The following is a 21267-nucleotide window of genomic DNA, read 5'->3' as shown; positions in this document are numbered from 1 at the left end:
AAATTCTGTGAAGTACAAACGTGGACAGTGAAATGCATATGTAATGTAAGTACAGCCAATCTTTAGCTACTGATATATGTGTTTATTTTCTCTGAGACCCTATACCTAACAGCTCCTCTTTAAAACGTTTAAAATTGCTTAGGAGGTAGTGGTGGACTTACCTCCCTCAAGCAGACACAAGCAACTGTGTATTTCAACAAAAATTGAATTTATTGGTACACTCCAGGGTATTGTTTACAACGCGTTTTGCAGGTCTATACCCGCCTCATCAGGCAATAGAAGTAGGAGTACACAGCAGAGTGTCAGACTCGCACCTGGCGCCTTTGTTTAACAAAGGCGCCAGGTGCGAGTCTGACACTCTGCTGTGTACTCCTACTTCTATTGCCTGATGAGGCGGGTATAGACCTGCGAAACGCGTTGTAAACAATACCCTGGAGTGTACCAATAAATTCAATTTTTGTTGAAATACACAGTTGCTTGTATCTGCTTGAGGGAGGTAAGTCCACCACTACCTCCTAAGCAATTTTAAACGTTTTAATTACTGCTTTTAACCTGTTGGCGCCTCTCTTCAGTCTAATACTATAACTGATCACGTTGTTCTAACTCGCTGCCCATACAATTCTATGGGCCTGTTCACAGCACTGTGTTGTAACTGATCACACATTATTCTAACTCACTGCCCATACAATTCTATGGGCCTGTTCACAGTACTGCACTGTAACTGAGCACATTATTCTAACTCGCTGCCCATACAATTCTATGGGCCTGTTCACAGTACTGCACTGTAACTGATCACATTGTTCTAACTCACTGCCCATACAATTCTATGGGCCTGTTCACAGTACTGCACTGTAACTGATCACATTGTTCTAACTCACTGCCCATACAATTCTATGGGCCTGGTCACAGTACTGCACTGTAACTGATCACATTATTCTAACTCTCTGTGCATACAATTCTATGGGCCTGTTCACAGCACTGCACTGTAACTGATCACATTATTCTAACTCGCTGCATGCAGGCTTTGTATTAGAGTCTACAGCCAGACTTCATTGTGATTCACAGTCGCTATAACTCATTATAAGGCGTGCATTACGCAACTGACCACTGTGCATCTAGCCTTTATGTGAAATACATAGAGTTATGAAGTACAGACTCAGAAAATAAATATGTAAAATATATTCCTTACCTATTCATCACCTGAAGCTCAATAGTCTCAGCTTGTGGGTTATTTCCTGGGTAATAGTCTGAGGATATTTTAACTCCATCCATCTGTACCAAAGTCATTTTAATTCCTCTGCCTTCCATCAGATCACTATTGGTAAGGGCCCTGAGTTCCAGGTCAATGTTTTGGCAGTTGCCCGTTGTCAGCTTGGTTATGTATGATTTGGCATCTTCTGCCTTTATTTGTATAGACTGCTCTGGGTTGCTCTCATTTTGCTCCTGGCTTTTGGTTTGGTGGATTTGAAAGCACATTTTTGGGGTCTTTTTCAGCCACTGTCCTGCCTTCTCTGCCATCTTCTTAACATTTTTTTGAACGTATGGAATTTCCCATGTGGCTTTCAGGAGTTCAGAGAACTGGTCAGTCAGTATGTCAATAAATTCTTTGGTCACCTGTTCCGATATGCTTTTCTGTATTTCATCTTTCAATTTTAGAACATCCTTGAAGTTGCTACGATCATCCTTCTCAGTCGTGTTGTCTTCAGACAAGCCAGAGATAACGTGAGGTATTTTTTCTTCACTGACTATCGATTCAATGGGAACAGATTGTAAAAAATTTGCAATTTTTATTTCAAATTTTACAATGGTTGCGCTTAGCTTGATCATTTCTACAGTAGTTGATGAAGCCTCTGACTCCAGTATTTTTATGAGAAAGTCACTAGCAGTCCCCAAGTGTTTTAGAACTTCTTTATATGTCTCATCATGGCTGAAGGCCTGTTTCATAGCAGAGCTAGCCAGCTTCTCTGTTGACATTTTTATTTGTTTTTTGTTGTTTTCCGGGATTATATAATTCTGAGGATTCTGTTTTTGTAGAGTCGAGAGAGGAACTGCCTGTGTAACAATGAACCTAATTAGAGCTTGCTCTAGCTCTTTATTGCTTTTCACAATTGTTTCTATTTTTTTAGAAACACAGGCTTCAAAGATCTTATTCAGCGCTGCTTTGACAGCTTCGTCAATTACATAATTACTGATTTTTGATAATCCTTTCTTGACCAGTTCTTTACCAGCATATTTTGCAGTCTCTTTCATGACTTGCTTGGCAGGAGTTCTAGTTGCAAGCCCAGTGAAGGATTTAGTCACAGATGTCACTCCAGACTTGACTGAAGAAAGTAACGTTTTTCCCGATTTAACAACATCGCGAGCCAGTGAGCCGAATGTCCGTGTCCCATTCAGAAGATCTTTCGTAGCTGTGAATATTGCCTTCCCAACTTTCTTGATGAGATTGAACCCTGCTGTGACTAGAGATAGTCCAATACTTATGGCTTTTGAAATTGCCCATTCCGCCCAGTCAAAAGTACCCTTAATCATACCTTCTATTCCTGATAGCATGTCACTAATGCCTTCAGAGATGAGACCTAATCCAAACTGGCTTGCAGCTCCACAGGTTAGACCACAAATCAATACCCCAGCCAGAACCTGTAAAGCACCAAGAATACAACAGAAGAGGGCATCAAAGCAAAACCTGGGCTTTTGTTTCACTTCAAAAACAAATGGGAGCCCATAATCATAGAGGAGGGACAGCTCGTCTTCCTTGATTTTACTGCTATGAGTATTTTCACACAGCATAAAAACACTGGTTTCTTCAGTTATGGCGCCTTCATTCTTTTCGTTTAGCTCTTCTAACTTTGCCACTGCATTCTCAATGTATGTTTTCCAGGAATTTAATAGCTGCATCTTGGTCTCCTTCTGCAAAGCAAAGTTAGTCGTTTGGTTGTGTGGCTCAAATCTTGAGTTCTGTGTCATGTCTCCAAATGCATGAATATTACAGATCTCAGAGGCATATGTTCCCAGAGCTGTCTTGGCTTCTGTCAGTAAGGTAATAGCATTGGTTTTGTAGTCACCATTCCCCATATTGATAACGATTAAAGCACGATTGTAAAGTGAGATTGCCCGGTACACATTATCAGCACTTTCTATTTTCTCCCAAAAAGGCAAAGCACCAAAGTCATTCTTCTTGTCGTTCATGTGCAAGAATGTTCGATCCATCGCCACCTTAATGTAGTCATAAAAATTTTCAGATCTTCCATGTAGAAGGTTTTCGGACTTTGTCTCTAGAATGGAGCTCAAATTATCTTTTAATGAGCCCAAGTCCTTGTGGTCATTAATGTCATCTTCATGAGTTGTAAGCCATAAGGCCCAGCTCTCTTTCAAGGAGTTTAAGGCAGGATGGTAATCCATTTTTGGGGTTTTGTCTTCTTGTCTATTGATTTCTTGTTTTTCTTTTTTGGAATAATGACTGTCAAGAATTTTCAAATGTTTACAGAACAAAGTGAAGAGCTCATGACGTGTGTTTATTTCTACAAGTTCATCATTTTCCATATCTGCAATACGCTCTTTTTCATAATTTTGTCTCAGTTCCCTCATCTCCTCCACAGTTTGTCCCTGGTAGGATGGAGCCAGATCATGCATGTTTAATACCATTTGTACCATTCCAGGATTCCCTTTACGCGATGTACGTCCAAATATTTGCTTTTCCACTCGTCTGTTGGCAGGAAAATGAGTGAGGATGACACTCAGTCCTCCACTTTTGTTCACTCCTTTGGTTACTTTGAAATCTGTTCCTCTGCCACCAAGATTTGTAGCTAAAATGACATCTCCTGCTTGAAAGGTTGTGGTGTCCACATTGTGTTTGTCACTTCTGGTGTACAGAGTAATTCTGCCTGATACAAACTTTAATTCACTCAATTTGTTTTGAAGTTCTTCTGCAGTCTTTACATCTTCACAAACCACCAGAACACATTGTCCTTCCATGCCATATCTTGGACTTGTTCTTTTCTGCACTAACATACAGATTTCCTTAATCCATGCCTCTCGGCCTCCTTTCACCTGAACAACTGGCAGCTCCAATTTTTTTGTGAAGCGGTGAGTGGGCATAAGGTAGCTATATACTTTAAAGTGCCTCTGTAAGAAGCGAAAATCAACCTTATCACCTAAAGTCCCTGATACTCCATAAACTCCAGAACCATAGAGGTATCTCTGAAAGAAATGGAAGTTGGACATGAAGTTGGTGACAGTGGATATTGGAGATATGGCTAATTTGTGTTTTAGCTCCAGAAATTGCTGCAGACCATCTCCCCAGCGTTTATTTTTCTCCAGTACTCCAGTTGATTTGAAGTCAATAGGTATTATGCTATGATATTCCGGTGAATCTGACTTGTCCCTGCTATCTATAGTGTATTCTCTACCATTTTCCATCACTATGGCCTGTAGTGCACTCTCCACAAAGACAGGAAGTCGATTTTTGGTGTACTCCTTTAGGTGTTTCGGAAGCAGAATGACACTTTCATCACTTTTATCCATCATTGGCTTGTACTCATCAGAGTATTTGATTTTGTGAGACAGTTCTTCAACAGTAGCATCCACCAGTTGTTTCTTGGTCATGAGCAAACATGCCTTTCCACCAGGCAGAAGAAGGACATTGATGGGCTCTCCTGAATCACAGCTGTATTCTATGAAAGAAGCCTTCTCATCCTCCAATTCATAAAATTTAAATTGGACAGAATCGTTCAAAATTTTGCCTAATACTTTTAGCACATCTTTCTGCTGTTGTGGTCCAAACTTTCCTATGAGCATTTCAAGCTCTCTGTTTTGTAGGTCACTGCTGTCTGCTTCAGAAGGTGCCACTTTAGAAACATCTTTCAGGTCTTCCTCGGTGAACAGACCTATCTCTACCCCAGATTTTAAAATATGAAGGGAACTGAAATGCTCATTTGCTGTCTGTCCCAAAATGGTATCAGTTGCAAGCTTGTGAAAATATTGTATTCCTGGAGCCCAAAATATATCACCCGATTCTTCCATAATTTTTTGGCACATGTGAAGTTTGGCCCAAATGGCAGTTAACAGCTGATCCAAGTGTCTCATCCCGGTGGCATCATGAGAAAGAAACGTAATCTGGACTCCGTTGTCCAAGGTCATGTAGTCCACTTCATCTACAATTGCAATATCAAACTTGCGATCATTTCTTGTACTTTTTCTTTCAAACTCCTGCCTTAGAATGTCTGCAGCAAAGTCTTCTACTGTTCCATAAACAATCTGTGAATTATAGGCATGTTGAATTGCCTTATCTATTTCTCGGACATCAGGGTAGCCATCTAAACGGGGTGGAGGAATAACGCTGCAGGTCACATCAAACTTTTCATATAGTTTTTTCCACTCTTCTGCATCCCGACGAGCCAACACTGGAGAGCTGGTGACAATATCTACCTTCTTTCCTCGTATTGCATGTATAAGAGCAAACAAGGCCACAATGCATGATTTTCCTTCGCCTGTTGCAATTTCCAATAAACGACCTTTACCTTCTTGCGAATCTGAAAGCAATAAGGTTAGGACAGCAGCAAGCTGAGTAGCTCGAGGAAAATAGCCCTTTGCTTTCTTTGTAGGGTCATCAGAAGGAACACTTGTGGTGTCCTCAACTGCTACTGATAAAATAGTCAGGATCTTCAACATAGCTTCTAAATTAGGGTTGGCAAGGTCTAAATCTCCTATCATTTTGATCACATCCTGCTTCATCTGGGCATCAAGATCTTCATCTTCATACTGGGGAAGATCGTTCATCAATTTTTCTAAAACATTTTCAAGAAAATTCAAAAGAGTGTCTGAATGACCTAAATGTCTCATTTCTTGTATAATTGTCTTCACATCCTTATCAGTTTCCTTTTTAATCTCTGTGCTCAGATATTGTAAGGAGTTACTTTCCCGAAGAGCAGAAATGGCCGTGTCCACTCCTAGACGGTAAGTTTGTACATGATGGAGAATTTTTTCTATATCATCTTGAGCTATGCCTATATTGCACGTTTCTAGATAAAAGGTAAGTGTCTGGACAGGGTTCCATATACCATTGAACAAAATCAGAGTTAGTTGCTCTTTACCAACATCTGTGAATTGTTGTGTGATTCTTAACACAATATTGCCAGCTGTGGTCTTACTGTCTTGAAAGAGCTTGTCCATAACACTGATTAGAAAAAGTGTCTTCTCGTCTATCTTTGTACCACTAGAAGAGACCTGAGTGTCTTCTTCTCTTGTAGGATCTGTCAAAGCAACCCCAGTCAGTGCTTTGAGTATCTTTACATGTTCAGTCAGAGAGAGGTTCTCATAACCAAACACCTGGTGTACATTCTGGAATGCCTGCTCCATTATTCCTTTCTTCTGGGCATATATAGATATCATTTTGTACTGCAGGGTGATCATCCTCTCAGTCAAGCTTCTAGACTGTATTACTTCATCTTCCACAATGCCATTCTTGATGAGGAGTTCATTAAACCTCGCCCCAACATCTTTAACCTGGAGGAAAAATAAAATACATTTGTTAATAATTGTATAACTTGTTTCTTCATTAAAATACATTAATAGAATAAAGTTAGTTGGTAAGCTTTTTTATGCCATTTCTACATCCTCGCAGTATAACCCCCACACGCTCTTAGGAGTCGTTGCTTCCTACAGTTTGTTGGGGCATACAGAGATAATTTGCATATTCAGTAGCGGTGCATTGTGGGTAACCACAGATGTCCACTTTAAAGCGGAATGAAACCCAGCATTTCTTCTTTGCTCTAAAAGATAATTTACAGCATATTATATACTACCAGCATTTTTTTTTTTACTAGAACAGCATTCAGTTGCATGGATGCATCCGAACTGGAGATAATGTTATCTTGTGTTTACATTCCTCACGTGATACAATTAAGTAAATACTTATCCGACTGTGCAGACACTCCTGAACACAGTCAGAGACTCAGAAAGCATTTCTGCTTATATTACAAGGTGAAAAACCAGTTATGAATAAAATGCAAAGGCAGCTCTCAGAGCAAAAAACTGTACTTTGGGAACTTGTAATTTCTAAATGAATAATAATACTTATGCACAAATGCAAATATGATAACCGTATGGCATGTAAAAGGTAGGAAAACATGTTTTTATTGAATATTATGTCGGGGTTTTATACCGCTTTAAGCTGAATTATCGCAAATTCCTTCTGGTTTAAGATGGCAAACCACACTTAGCATTGTAGGAGGGCTTTTCAGTCTCTTTAAGTCCCCTATACCTTCCTTGTGGTTTTGGGTCACCCCGACCTGCTTGGTTACTGTGTTGTACTGGTCCAAGCCCATATACCATAGTGCCATATCAATCCCTGCCATGCACTGAAGATGACCAACAGTCCGAAACAGGCTGTCTGCATGTGGGATTGGTGTGGCTCTGCAGAATATAGAGCTATAGGCTTGCTATACACCAGCAGTTCAGGATGCAAGCTTGGCTTCTGTGGCATAAAGAGATAATGTGCATATTCAATAGCAGTGCATTGTGGGTAACCACAGATGTTCTCTTTAAAGGAGTCATCAAGCAAAGTAAATGACAGTCCTTCACTTACCTGGGGCTTCCTCCTGCCCCTTGCAGCTGACTGTCCCACACTGATAGCTCTGTTCGCAGCCGCCGGCCCGGGGTCCCCACACGGTGCAGAGGCCAACCTCGAGGTCGTCCTTACTGCGCCTGCGTGAAACGCCGCTGTCAATCAAGCCCACGTTGTGCGCGGCGTACTAATATCATCAGTGGCGTAGCTACAAACCTCTGGGCCCCGATGCGGAATCTGGATGTGGGCCCCCCAGCAACAACAGCCCCCCCTCCCTCCCCCGGCAACACCCGACGCACACACATATCCGAATCCCTATAGCCAGCTATAGGTCCCCCCAGTATAAGTAGCCAGGCATAGGTAAGCCAGTATAGTTGCCCCCGGTATAGGTTAGCCAGGTAGGTGCCTCCAGCATAGGTAGCCAGTATAGTTGCGCCCAGTATAGGTGAGATAGGTGGGTGCCTCTAATATAGGTAGCCAGAATAGTTGCCCCCAGCATAGGTTAGATAGGTAGGTGCCCCCAGTATAGGTTAGTGAGGTAGGTGCCTCCAATATAGGGAGACAGTATAGTTGCCACCTGTATAGGCTAGCTAGGTGCCCCCAATACAGGTTAGCTAGGTGGGTGCCTCTAATATAGGTAGCCAGAATAGTTGCCCCCAGCATAGGTTAGATAGGTAGGTGCCCCCAGTATAGGTTAGTGAGGTAGGTGCCTCCAATCTAGGGAGACAGTATAGTTGCCACCTGTATAGGCTAGCTAGGTGCCCCCACTACAGGTTAGATAAGTAAGTGCCCCCAGTATAGGTTAGATGAGGTAGGTGCCCCCCAGTATAGGTTAGATTAGGTAGCTGCCCCCAGTATAGGTTAGATAGGTAGGTGCCCCCCAGTATAGGTTAGATTAGGTAGGTGCCCCCCATTACAGGTTAGATTAGGTAGGTGCCCCCCAGTATAGGTTAGATTAGGTAGCTGCCCCCCAGGATAGATTAGGTAGCTGCCCCCCAGGATAGATTAGGTAGCTGCCCCTCAGGATAGATTAGGTAGCTGCCCCGAGGATAGATTAGGTAGGTGCCCCCCAGTATAGGTTAGATTAGGTAAGTGCCCCCCCCAGTATAGGTTAGATTAGGTAGGTGCCCCCTAGTATAGGTTAGATTAGGTAGGTGCCCCCCATTATAGGTTAGATTAGGTAGGTGCCCCCCAGTATAGGTTAAATTAGGTAGCTGTCCCCCAGGATAGATTAGGTAGCTGCCCCCCAGGATAGATTAGGTAGCTGCCCCCCAGGATAGGTTAGATTAGGTAGCTGCCCCCCAGGATAGATTAGGTAGCTGCCCCCCAGGATAGGTTAGATTAGGTAGCTTCCCCCCAGGATAGGTTAGATTAGGTAGCTGCCCCCCAGGATAGATTAGGTAGCTGTCCCCCAGGATAGATTAGGTAGCTGCCCCCCAGGATAGATTAGGTAGCTGCCCCCCAGGATAGGTTAGATTAGGTAGCTGCCCCCCCCCCCCCAGGATAGATTAGGTAGCTGCCCCCCCAGGATAGATTAGGTAGCTGCCCCCCAGGATAGATTAGGTAGCTGCCCCCCAGGGTAAATTAGGTAGCTGCCCCCCAGGATAGGTTAGAGTAGGTAGCTGCCCCCCAGGATAGGTTAGAGTAGGTAGCTGCCCCCCAGGATAGGTTAGAGTAGGTAGCTGCCCCCAGGATAGGTTAGGTAGCTGCCCCCCAGGATAGGTTAGATTAGGTAGCTGCCCCCCCCCAGGATAGGTTAGGTAGGTAGCTGCCCCCCCAGGATAGGTTAGGTAGGTAGCTGCCCCCCCAGGATAGGTTAGGTAGGTAGTTGCCCCCCCCAGGATAGATTAGGTAGGTAGCTGCCCCCCAGGATAGGTTAGGTAGGTAGCTGCCCCCCAGGATAGGTTAGAGTAGGTAGTTGCCCCCAGGATAGGTTAGAGTAGGTAGCTGCCCCCCAGGATAGGTTAGATTAGGTAGGTGCCCCCCCCCCCAGGATAGGTTAGGTAGGTAGCTGCCCCCCAGGATAGGTTAGGTAGGTAGCTGCCCCCAGGATAGGTTAGAGTAGGTAGCTGCCCCCCAGGATAGGTTAGAGTAGGTAGCTGCCCCCCAGGATAGGTTAGAGTAGGTAGCTGCCCCCCAGGATAGGTTAGAGTAGGTAGCTGCCCCCCAGGATAGGTTAGAGTAGGTAGCTGCCCCCCAGGATAGGTTAGGTAGCTGCCCCCAGGATAGGTTAGAGTAGGTAGCTGCCCCCCAGGATAGGTTAGAGTAGGTAGCTGCCCCCCAGGATAGGTTAGGTAGCTGCCCCCCAGGATAGGTTAGATTAGGTAGCTGCCCCCCCCCCCCAGGATAGGTTAGGTAGGTAGCTGCCCCCGCAGGATAGGTTAGGTAGGTAGCTGCCCCCCCCCCCCCAGGATAGATTAGGTAGGTAGCTGCCCCCCAGGATAGGTTAGGTAGGTAGCTGCCCCCCAGGATAAGTTAGAGTAGGTAGTTGCCCCCAGGATAGGTTAGAGTAGGTAGCTGCCCCCCAGGATAGGTTAGAGTAGGTAGGTGCCCCCCCAGGATAGGTTAGGTAGGTAGCTGACCCCCAGGATAGGTTAGGTAGGTAGCTGCCCCCAGGATAGGTTAGAGTAGGTAGCTGCCCCCCAGGATAGGTTAGAGTAGGTAGCTGCCCCCCAGGATAGGTTAGAGTAGGTAGCTGCCCCCCAGGATAGATTAGAGTAGGTAGCTGCCCCCCAGGATAGGTTAGAGTAGGTAACTGCCCCCCAGGATAGGTTAGGTAGCTGCCCCCCAGGATAGGTTAGATTAGGTAGCTGCCCCCCCCCCCCAGGATAGGTTAGGTAGGTAGCTGCCCCCAGGATAGGTTAGGTAGGTAGCTGCCCACCAGGATAGGTTAGAGTAGGTAGCTGCCCCCAGGATAGGTTAGAGTAGGTAGCTGCCCCCCAGGATAGGTTAGAGTAGGTAGCTGCCCCCCAGGATAGGTTAGGTAGCTGCCCCCCAGGATAGGTTAGATTAGGTAGCTGCCCCCCCCCAGGATAGGTTAGGTAGGTAGCTGCCCCCCCAGGATAGGTTAGGTAGGTAGCTGCCCCCCCAGGATAGGTTAGGTAGGTAGTTGCCCCCCCCTAGGATAGATTAGGTAGGTAGCTGCCCCCCAGGATAGGTTAGGTAGGTAGCTGCCCCCCAGGATAGGTTAGAGTAGGTAGCTGCCCCCCCAGGATAGGTTAGGTAGGTAGTTGCCCCCCCAGGATAGATTAGGTAGGTAGCTGCCCCCCAGGATAGGTTAGGTAGGTAGCTGCCCCCAGGATAGGTTAGAGTAGGTAGCTGCCCCCAGGGGGGACAGGCAAAAATGGCGCACAGCGCCATAAGTGTCAGAATGGCACTGCACTTAAAACGATATTTATCGTTTTATATGTTAATTTTTTTTTTTGCAGGGATTGGGCTGGAGAGGCAGCGGGCAGTGGGCTGGCAGCGGAGTCAGGGTGGAGAGGCAGCGGGCAGTAGGCTGGCAGCGGAGTCAGGGTGGAGAGGCAGCGGGCAGTAGGCTGGCAGCGGGGGTCGGGCTGGAGAGGCAGCGGGCAGTGGGCTGGCAGCGGGGTCAGGGTGGAGAGGCAGCGGGCAGTAGGCTGGCAGCGGGGTCAGGGTGGAGAGGCAGCGGGCAGTAGGCTGGCAGCGGGGTCAGGGTGGAGAGGCAGCGGGCAGTAGGCTGGCAGCAGGGGTCGGGCTGGAGAGGCAGCGGGGTGGAGGGATTAGGATTAGGTAGCATGTGTATACATTACCTCGTCCCGGCCGGCGATCGCTCCTTCACTTCATAGCTTGCACGAGTCCTGCATCCAACCAATCACCAGGTGGCTTCAGTTTCCGCATGGTGATTGGCTGGATGCAGGACTTCTGCAAGCTATGAAGTGAAGGAGCGATCGCCGGCCGGGACGAAGTAATGTATACACATGCTACCTAATCCTACTCCCTCCACCCCGCTGCCTCTCCAGCCCGACCCCTGCTGCCAGCCTACTGCCCGCTGCCTCTCCACCCTGACCCCGCTGCCAGCCCACTGCCCGCTGCCTCTCCAGCCCGACCCCCGCTGCCAGCCTACTGCCCGCTGCCTCTCCACCCTGACCCCGCTGCCAGCCTACTGCCCGCTGCCTCTCCACCCTGACCCCGCTGCCAGCCCACTGCCCGCTGCCTCTCCACCCTGACCCCGCTGCCAGCCTACTGCCCGCTGCCTCTCCACCCTGACCCCGCTGCCAGCCCACTGCCCGCTGCCTCTCCAGCCCGACCCCCGCTGCCAGCCTACTGCCCGCTGCCTCTCCACCCTGACCCCGCTGCCAGCCTACTGCCCGCTGCCTCTCCACCCTGACCCCGCTGCCAGCCCACTGCCCGCTGCCTCTCCTCCAGCCCGACCTCCTCTGCCTGACTATCTCCCTGAATTTTTCAATGGCACACTGTTCCGCTGTTTTATAAAACGCTATTTACCGTTTTAATGTATTTACATTCACGGTAAATAGCGTTTTATGATCGGCAGAACGGTGCGCCATTTTTTAATCTGCGCCATTTTTGACTGTATGTGCCCCCAGGATAGGTTAGAGTAGGTAGCTGCCCCAGGATAGGTTAGAGTAGGTAGCTGCCCCCCAGGATAGGTTAGATTAGGTAGCTGCCCCCCAGGATAGGTTAGGTAGGTAGCTGCCCCCCAGGATAGGTTAGGTAGGTAGCTGCCCCCCCAGGATAGGTTAGGTAGGTAGTTGCCCCCCCAGGATAGGTTAGGTAGGTAGCTGCCCCCCAGGATAGATTAGGTATGTAGCTGCCCCCCAGGATAGGGTAGGTAGGCAGCTGCCCCCCAGGATAGGTTAGGTAGGTAGCTGCCCCCCAGGATAGATTAGGTAGGTAGCTGCCCCCCAGGATAGGTTAGGTAGGTAGCTGCCCCCCCAGAATAGGTTAGGTAGGTAGTTGCCCCCCCAGGATAGATTAGGTAGGTAGTTACCCCCCCCCCCAGGATAGATTAGGTAAGTAGTTGCCCCCCCCCAGGATAGATTAGGTAGGTAGCTGCCCCCCAGGATAGGTTAGGTAGGTAGCTGCCCCCCATAATGGAGGGGGGAGCCGCAGCCGCGGGGAGGGCAGCCCGACCTCTCTCTCCCTTCCTCTACCCGGGCCCCCCCCCCCCCCCCTCAGATGCAGAGTGAGCGCGCACGGAAGTGCTGTAGGCAGAACTCACCTCTGTTCCTGGTTCCAATCGCCACTGATCTCCTCCCGCTCTGTATAGATGCTGATACACACTCTGCCGGAAGCAGTGTGTGTATCAGCTTCTATGCAGAGAGGAGATCAGCGGCGATTGGAACGCAGGGAGGTGAGTTCTGCCTACAGCGCTTCCGTGCGCGCTCACTCTGCATCTGAGGGGGGGGGGGGGGGCCCGGGGAGAGGAAGGGAGAGAGAGGTCGGGCTGCCCTCCCCGCGGCTGCGGCTCTCCCCTCCCAATAGCATGCACGGGCCGCATGGCCGCATGTGCCTCCAAACGGACATGGGCTCCCCGGGCCCCTCCCCCGCCTTCTCAGGATCCGGGCCCGGTCGCCATGGCGACCTTTGCGACCGCGGGCCCTACGCCATTGAATATCATTGTCCAGGGTATGTTTCAAGATCTCCTGGATCACTAGCTCTATATTACAAACTAGCCGACCCGCGGCGTAGCATACGCCGCATAAGGGGGTAGAGGGCAGGAAGGGGGTATGGGGCACAGCGGCGGGAGGGGGGTCAGACCCCCCTCAACTGGGTCCCCCATGTGTGCTCCCCCTACAGCTTAAGCTCAGCAGGAACCCCCCCCCCTCACCTGGGTCCCCCATGTGCACTGCCCCTCCAGCTTAAGCTCAGCAGGAACCCCCCTCCTCCCTCACCTGGGTCTCCCATGTGCGCTCCCCCTGTAACCCTGTGTGTGTGTCATTGCAACAGACACACACACCAAGGGTTACAGATGCATTTACTTTTTGTGAAAGTGCTGCTGTAAAGGGAACCTGCAGGTGCTGTCAGGTGGAGCCCATGAGCAGGAAAGAAGAGAGAGAAGCTGGGCATGTGCAGGGAGGAAGTAACAGTTGAGTTTTACAGTTGAAGGCTAGTGAGGGGGAGGAGTCAAGTAGCCATGGAGACTGAGGTGATGAGGCAGCAAGAAATAAAGTGTGTCACGATACTATACTGTACTGCAGCAAGAAATACGCTTGATTTGTGAGGAAATAGAGTAGAGACACGGGAAGAGACCAGCCATTGGTGAGACGGTCTGAGCAAGGCAGAGGCACAGACAAGTAAGCACTTACCGGAAACTGAACTAAGGAAGAGAAAAATAGCTGCAGACATTACATGAGAGGAGAGAGACCACTCACAGCTACAGGCCAGTAAAGAGCAGCAATACTGGAGAGATAAGCCAGAAGAGAAACAGTAAGCAATAAGAAAGAAAGACAAGGATATTACAATGTACCTGTAACAGAGAGAGATAACAGAAACCAGCAGAGACATTACAGTGACACAGAGACAACAGGACAGCAATGCATACAAGAGAGAGATAACAGAAACCAGCAGAGACATTACAGTGACACAGAGACAACAGGACAGCAATGCATACAGGAGAGAGAGATAACAGAAAACAGCAGAGACATTACAGTGACACAGAGACAACAGGACAGCAATGCATACAGGAGAGAGAGATAACAGAAACCAGCAGAGACATTACAGTGACACAGAGACAACAGGACAGCAATGCATACAAGAGAGAGAGAGATAACAGAAACCAGCAGAGACATTACAGTGACACAGAGACAGCAGGACAGCAATGCATACAAGAGAGAGAGATAACAGAAACCAGCAGAGACATTACAGTGACACGGAGACAACAGGACAGCAATGCATACAGGAGAGAGAGATAACAGAAACCAGCAGAGACATTACAGTGACACAGAGACAGCAGGACAGCAATGCATACAAGAGAGAGAGATAACAGAAACCAGCAGAGACATTACAGTGACACAGAGACAGCAGGACAGCAATGCATACAAGAGAGAGATAACAGAAACCAGCAGAGACATTACAGTGACACAGAGACAGCAGGACAGCAATGCATACAGGAGAGAGAGATAACAGAAACCAGCAGAGACATTACAGTGACACAGAGACAGCAGGACAGCAATGCATACAGGAGAGAGAGATAACAGAAACCAGCAGAGACATTACAGTGACACAGAGACAGCAGGACAGCAATGCATACAAGAGAGAGAGATAACAGAAACCAGCAGAGACATTACAGTGACACAGGGACAGCAGGACAGCAATGCATACAAGAGAGAGAGATAACAGAAACCAGCAGAGACATTACAGTGACACGGAGACAACAGGACAGCAATGCATACAAGAGAGAGAGAGATAACAGAAACCAGCAGAGACATTACAGTGACACAGAGACAGCAGGACAGCAATGCATACAAGAGAGAGAGATAACAGAAACCAGCAGAGACATTACAGTGACACAGAGACAGCAGGACAGCAATGCATACAAGAGAGAGAGAGATAACAGAAACCAGCAGAGACATTACAGTGACACAGAGACAGCAGGACAGCAATGCATACAAGAGAGAGATAACAGAAACCAGCAGAGACATTACAGTGACACAGAGACAGCAGGACAGCAATGCATACAAGAGAGAGAGATAACAGAAACCAGCAGAGACATTACAGTGACACAGAGACAGCAGGACAGCAATGCATACAAGAGAGAGAGAGATAACAGAAACCAGCAGAGACATTACAGTGACACGGAGACAACAGGACAGCAATGCATACAAGAGAGAGAGAGATAACAGAAACCAGCAGAGACATTACAGTGACACAGAGACAGCAGGACAGTAATGCATACAAGAGAGAGAGATAACAGAAACCAGCAGAGACATTACAGTGACACAGAGACAGCAGGACAGCAATGCATACAAGAGAGAGATAACAGAAACCAGCAGAGACATTACAGTGACACAGAGACAGCAGGACAGCAATGCATACAAGAGAGAGATAACAGAAACCAGCAGAGACATTACAGTGACACGGAGACAACAGGACAGCAATGCATACAAGAGAGAGAGAGATAACAGAAACCAGCAGAGACATTACAGTGACACGGAGACAACAGGACAGCAATGCATACAAGAGAGAGAGAGATAACAGAAACCAGCAGAGACATTACAGTGACACAGAGACAGCAGGACAGTAATGCATACAAGAGAGAGAGATAACAGAAACCAGCAGAGACATTACAGTGACACAGAGACAGCAGGACAGCAATGCATACAAGAGAGAGAGATAACAGAAACCAGCAGAGACATTACAGTGACACAGAGACAGCAGGACAGCAATGCATACAAGAGAGAGAGATAACAGAAACCAGCAGAGACATTACAGTGACACAGAGACAGCAGGACAGCAATGCATACAGGAGAGAGAGATAACAGAAACCAGCAGAGACATTACAGTGACACAGGGACAGCAGGACAGCAATGCATACAGGAGAGAGAGATAACAGAAACCAGCAGAGACATTACAGTGACACGGAGACAACAGGACAGCAATGCATACAAGAGAGAGATAACAGAAACCAGCAGAGACATTACAGTGACACAGAGACAACAGGACAGCAATGCATACAAGAGAGAGATAACAGAAACCAGCAGAGACATTACAGTGACACAGAGACAGCAGGACAGCAATGCATACAAGAGAGAGAGATAACAGAAACCAGCAGAGACATTACAGTGACACAGGGACAGCAGGACAGCAATGCATACAGGAGAGAGAGATAACAGAAACCAGCAGAGACATTACAGTGACACGGAGACAACAGGACAGCAATGCATACAAGAGAGAGAGAGATAACAGAAACCAGCAGAGACATTACAGTGACACAGAGACAGCAGGACAGCAATGCATACAAGAGAGAGATAACAGAAACCAGCAGAGACATTACAGTGACACAGAGACAGCAGGACAGCAATGCATACAAGAGAGAGATAACAGAAAACAGCAGAGACATTACAGTGACACAGAGACAGCAGGACAGCAATGCATACAAGAGAGAGATAACAGAAACCAGCAGAGACATTACAGTGACACAGAGACAGCAGGACAGCAATGCATACAAGAGAGAGAGATAACAGAAACCAGCAGAGACATTACAGTGACACAGAGACAGCAGGACAGCAATGCATACAAGAGAGAGATAACAGAAACCAGCAGAGACATTACAGTGACACAGAGACAGCAGGACAGCAATGCATACAAGAGAGAGATAACAGAAACCAGCAGAGACATTACAGTGACACAGAGACAGCAGGACAGCAATGCATACAAGAGAGAGATAACAGAAACCAGCAGAGACATTACAGTGACACAGAGACAGCAGGACAGCAATGCATACAAGAGAGAGATAACAGAAACCAGCAGAGACATTACAGTGACACAGAGACAGCAGGACAGCAATGCATACAAGAGAGAGATAACAGAAACCAGCAGAGACATTACAGTGACACAGAGACAGCAGGACAGCAATGCATACAAGAGAGAGAGATAACAGAAACCAGCAGAGACATTACAGTGACACAGAGACAGCAGGACAGCAATGCATACAGGAGAGAGAGATAACAGAAACCAGCAGAGACATTACAGTGACACAGGGACAGCAGGACAGCAATGCATACAGGAGAGAGAGATAACAGAAACCAGCAGAGACATTACAGTGACACAGAGACAGCAGGACAGCAATGCATACAAGAGAGAGATAACAGAAACCAGCAGAGACATTACAGTGACACGGAGACAACAGGACAGCAATGCATACAAGAGAGAGAGATAACAGAAAACAGCAGAGACATTACAGTGACACGGAGACAACAGGACAGCAATGCATACAAGAGAGAGATAACAGAAACCAGCAGAGACATTACAGTGACACAGAGACAGCAGGACAGCAATGCATACAAGAGAGAGAGATAACAGAAAACAGCAGAGACATTACAGTGACACGGAGACAACAGGACAGCAATGCATACAAGAGAGAGATAACAGAAACCAGCAGAGACATTACAGTGACACAGAGACAACAGGACAGCAATGCATACAAGAGAGAGATAACAGAAACCAGCAGAGACATTACAGTGACACAGAGACAGCAGGACAGCAATGCATACAAGAGAGAGATAACAGAAACCAGCAGAGACATTACAGTGACACAGAGACAGCAGGACAGCAATGCATACAAGAGAGAGAGATAACAGAAACCAGCAGAGACATTACAGTGACACAGAGACAGCAGGACAGCAATGCATACAAGAGAGAGATAACAGAAACCAGCAGAGACATTACAGTGACACAGAGACAGCAGGACAGCAATGCATACAAGAGAGAGAGATAACAGAAACCAGCAGAGACATTACAGTGACACAGAGACAACAGGACAGCAATGCATACAGGAGAGAGAGATAACAGAAACCAGCAGAGACATTACAGTGACACAGAGACAACAGGACAGCAAAGCATACAAGAGAGAGAGATAACAGAAAACAGCAGAGACATTACAGTGACACAGAGACAGCAGGACAGCAATGCATACAAGAGAGAGAGATAACAGAAACCAGCAGAGACATTACAGTGACACAGAGACAACAGGACAGCAATGCATACAAGAGAGAGATAACAGAAACCAGCAGAGACATTACAGTGACACAGAGACAGCAGGACAGCAATGCATACAAGAGAGAGAGATAACAGAAACCAGCAGAGACATTACAGTGACACGGAGACAACAGGACAGCAATGCATACAAGAGAGAGAGAGATAACAGAAACCAGCAGAGACATTACAGTGACACAGAGACAGCAGGACAGTAATGCATACAAGAGAGAGAGATAACAGAAACCAGCAGAGACATTACAGTGACACAGAGACAGCAGGACAGCAATGCATACAAGAGAGAGAGATAACAGAAACCAGCAGAGACATTACAGTGACACAGAGACAACAGGACAGCAATGCATACAAGAGAGAGATAACAGAAACCAGCAGAGACATTACAGTGACACAGAGACAGCAGGACAGCAATGCATACAAGAGAGAGAGATAACAGAAACCAGCAGAGACATTACAGTGACACAGAGACAGCAGGACAGCAATGCATACAAGAGAGAGAGATAACAGAAACCAGCAGAGACATTACAGTGACACAGAGACAGCAGGACAGCAATGCATACAAGAGAGAGATAACAGAAACCAGCAGAGACATTACAGTGACACAGAGACAACAGGACAGCAATGCATACAAGAGAGAGAGATAACAGAAACCAGCAGAGACATTACAGTGACACAGAGACAGCAGGACAGCAATGCATACAAGAGAGAGAGATAACAGAAACCAGCAGAGACATTACAGTGACACAGGGACAGCAGGACAGCAATGCATACAGGAGAGAGAGATAACAGAAACCAGCAGAGACATTACAGTGACACAGAGACAGCAGGACAGCAATGCATACAGGAGAGAGAGATAACAGAAACCAGCAGAGACATTACAGTGACACAGAGACAACAGGACAGCAATGCATACAAGAGAGAGAGAGATAACAGAAACCAGCAGAGACATTACAGTGACACAGAGACAACAGGACAGCAATGCATACAAGAGAGAGAGAGATAACAGAAACCAGCAGAGACATTACAGTGACACAGAGACAGCAGGACAGCAATGCATACAAGAGAGAGAGATAACAGAAACCAGCAGAGACATTACAGTGACACAGAGACAGCAGGACAGCAATGCATACAAGAGAGAGAGAGATAACAGAAACCAGCAGAGACATTACAGTGACACAGAGACAGCAGGACAGCAATGCATACAAGAGAGAGAGATAACAGAAACCAGCAGAGACATTACAGTGACACAGGGACAGCAGGACAGCAATGCATACAAGAGAGAGAGATAACAGAAACCAGCAGAGACATTACAGTGACACGGAGACAACAGGACAGCAATGCATACAAGAGAGAGAGAGATAACAGAAACCAGCAGAGACATTACAGTGACACAGAGACAGCAGGACAGCAATGCATACAAGAGAGAGAGATAACAGAAACCAGCAGAGACATTACAGTGACACAGAGACAGCAGGACAGCAATGCATACAAGAGAGAGAGAGATAACAGAAACCAGCAGAGACATTACAGTGACACAGAGACAGCAGGACAGCAATGCATACAAGAGAGAGAGATAACAGAAACCAGCAGAGACATTACAGTGACACAGAGACAGCAGGACAGCAATGCATACAAGAGAGAGAGAGATAACAGAAACCAGCAGAGACATTACAGTGACACAGAGACAGCAGGACAGCAATGCATACAAGAGAGAGAGATAACAGAAACCAGCAGAGACATTACAGTGACACAGAGACAGCAGGACAGCAATGCATACAAGAGAGAGATAACAGAAACCAGCAGAGACATTACAGTGACACAGAGACAGCAGGACAGCAATGCATACAGGAGAGAGAGATAACAGAAACCAGCAGAGACATTACAGTGACACAGAGACAGCAGGACAGTAATGCATACAAGAGAGAGAGATAACAGAAACCAGCAGAGACATTACAGTGACACAGAGACAGCAGGACAGTAATGCATACAAGAGAGAGAGATAACAGAAACCAGCAGAGACATTACAGTGACACAGAGACAGCAGGACAGCAATGCATACAAGAGAGAGAGATAACAGAAACCAGCAGAGACATTACAGTGACACAGAGACAGCAGGACAGCAATGCATACAAGAGAGAGAGATAACAGAAACCAGCAGAGACATTACAGTGACACAGAGACAGCAGGACAGCAATGCATACAAGAGAGAGAGATAACAGAAACCAGCAGAGACATTACAGTGACACAGAGACAGCAGGACAGCAATGCATACAAGAGAGAGAGAGATAACAGAAACCAGCAGAGACATTACAGTGACACAGAGACAGCAGGACAGCAATGCATACAAGAGAGAGAGATAACAGAAACCAGCAGAGACATTACAGTGACACAGGGACAGCAGGACAGCAATGCATACAAGAGAGAGAGAGATAACAGAAAACAGCAGAGACATTACAGTGACACAGAGACAGCAGGACAGCAATGCATACAAGAGAGAGAGAGATAACAGAAACCAGCAGAGACATTACAGTGACACGGAGACAACAGGACAGCAATGCATACAAGAGAGAGAGAGATAACAGAAACCAGCAGAGACATTACAGTGACACAGAGACAGCAGGACAGCAATGCATACAAGAGAGAGAGATAACAGAAACCAGCAGAGACATTACAGTGACACGGAGACAACAGGACAGCAATGCATACAAGAGAGAGAGAGATAACAGAAACCAGCAGAGACATTACAGTGACACAGAGACAGCAGGACAGTAATGCATACAAGAGAGAGAGATAACAGAAACCAGCAGAGACATTACAGTGACACAGAGACAGCAGGACAGCAATGCATACAAGAGAGAGAGATAACAGAAACCAGCAGAGACATTACAGTGACACAGGGACAGCAGGACAGCAATGCATACAGGAGAGAGAGATAACAGAAACCAGCAGAGACATTACAGTGACACAGAGACAGCAGGACAGCAATGCATACAAGAGAGAGATAACAGAAA

At 47.0% G+C, this 21267-nt stretch overlaps 1 protein-coding gene across 2 annotated transcripts in view; it reads right to left on the bottom strand.

Annotated features, from left to right (window-relative positions):
- LOC137532524 (uncharacterized) overlaps positions 1 to 21267 on the bottom strand; it is a 92541-nt gene that overhangs the window by 26756 nt on the left and 44518 nt on the right. For both annotated transcript variants that reach the window (XM_068253126.1, XM_068253118.1), the window contains exon 5: positions 1190 to 6501. In XM_068253126.1, the coding sequence (XP_068109227.1) occupies positions 1190 to 6501 (5312 nt within the window). The remainder of the gene's footprint in view (positions 1 to 1189; positions 6502 to 21267) is intronic.

Source organism: Hyperolius riggenbachi, chromosome 1 (genome assembly GCF_040937935.1).
Source record: "Hyperolius riggenbachi isolate aHypRig1 chromosome 1, aHypRig1.pri, whole genome shotgun sequence".
Classification (NCBI taxonomy): Eukaryota; Metazoa; Chordata; class Amphibia; order Anura; family Hyperoliidae; genus Hyperolius; species Hyperolius riggenbachi.
Note: the sequence above shows the minus strand (reverse complement) of the source record. Positions and strands in the feature narration are given on the sequence as shown.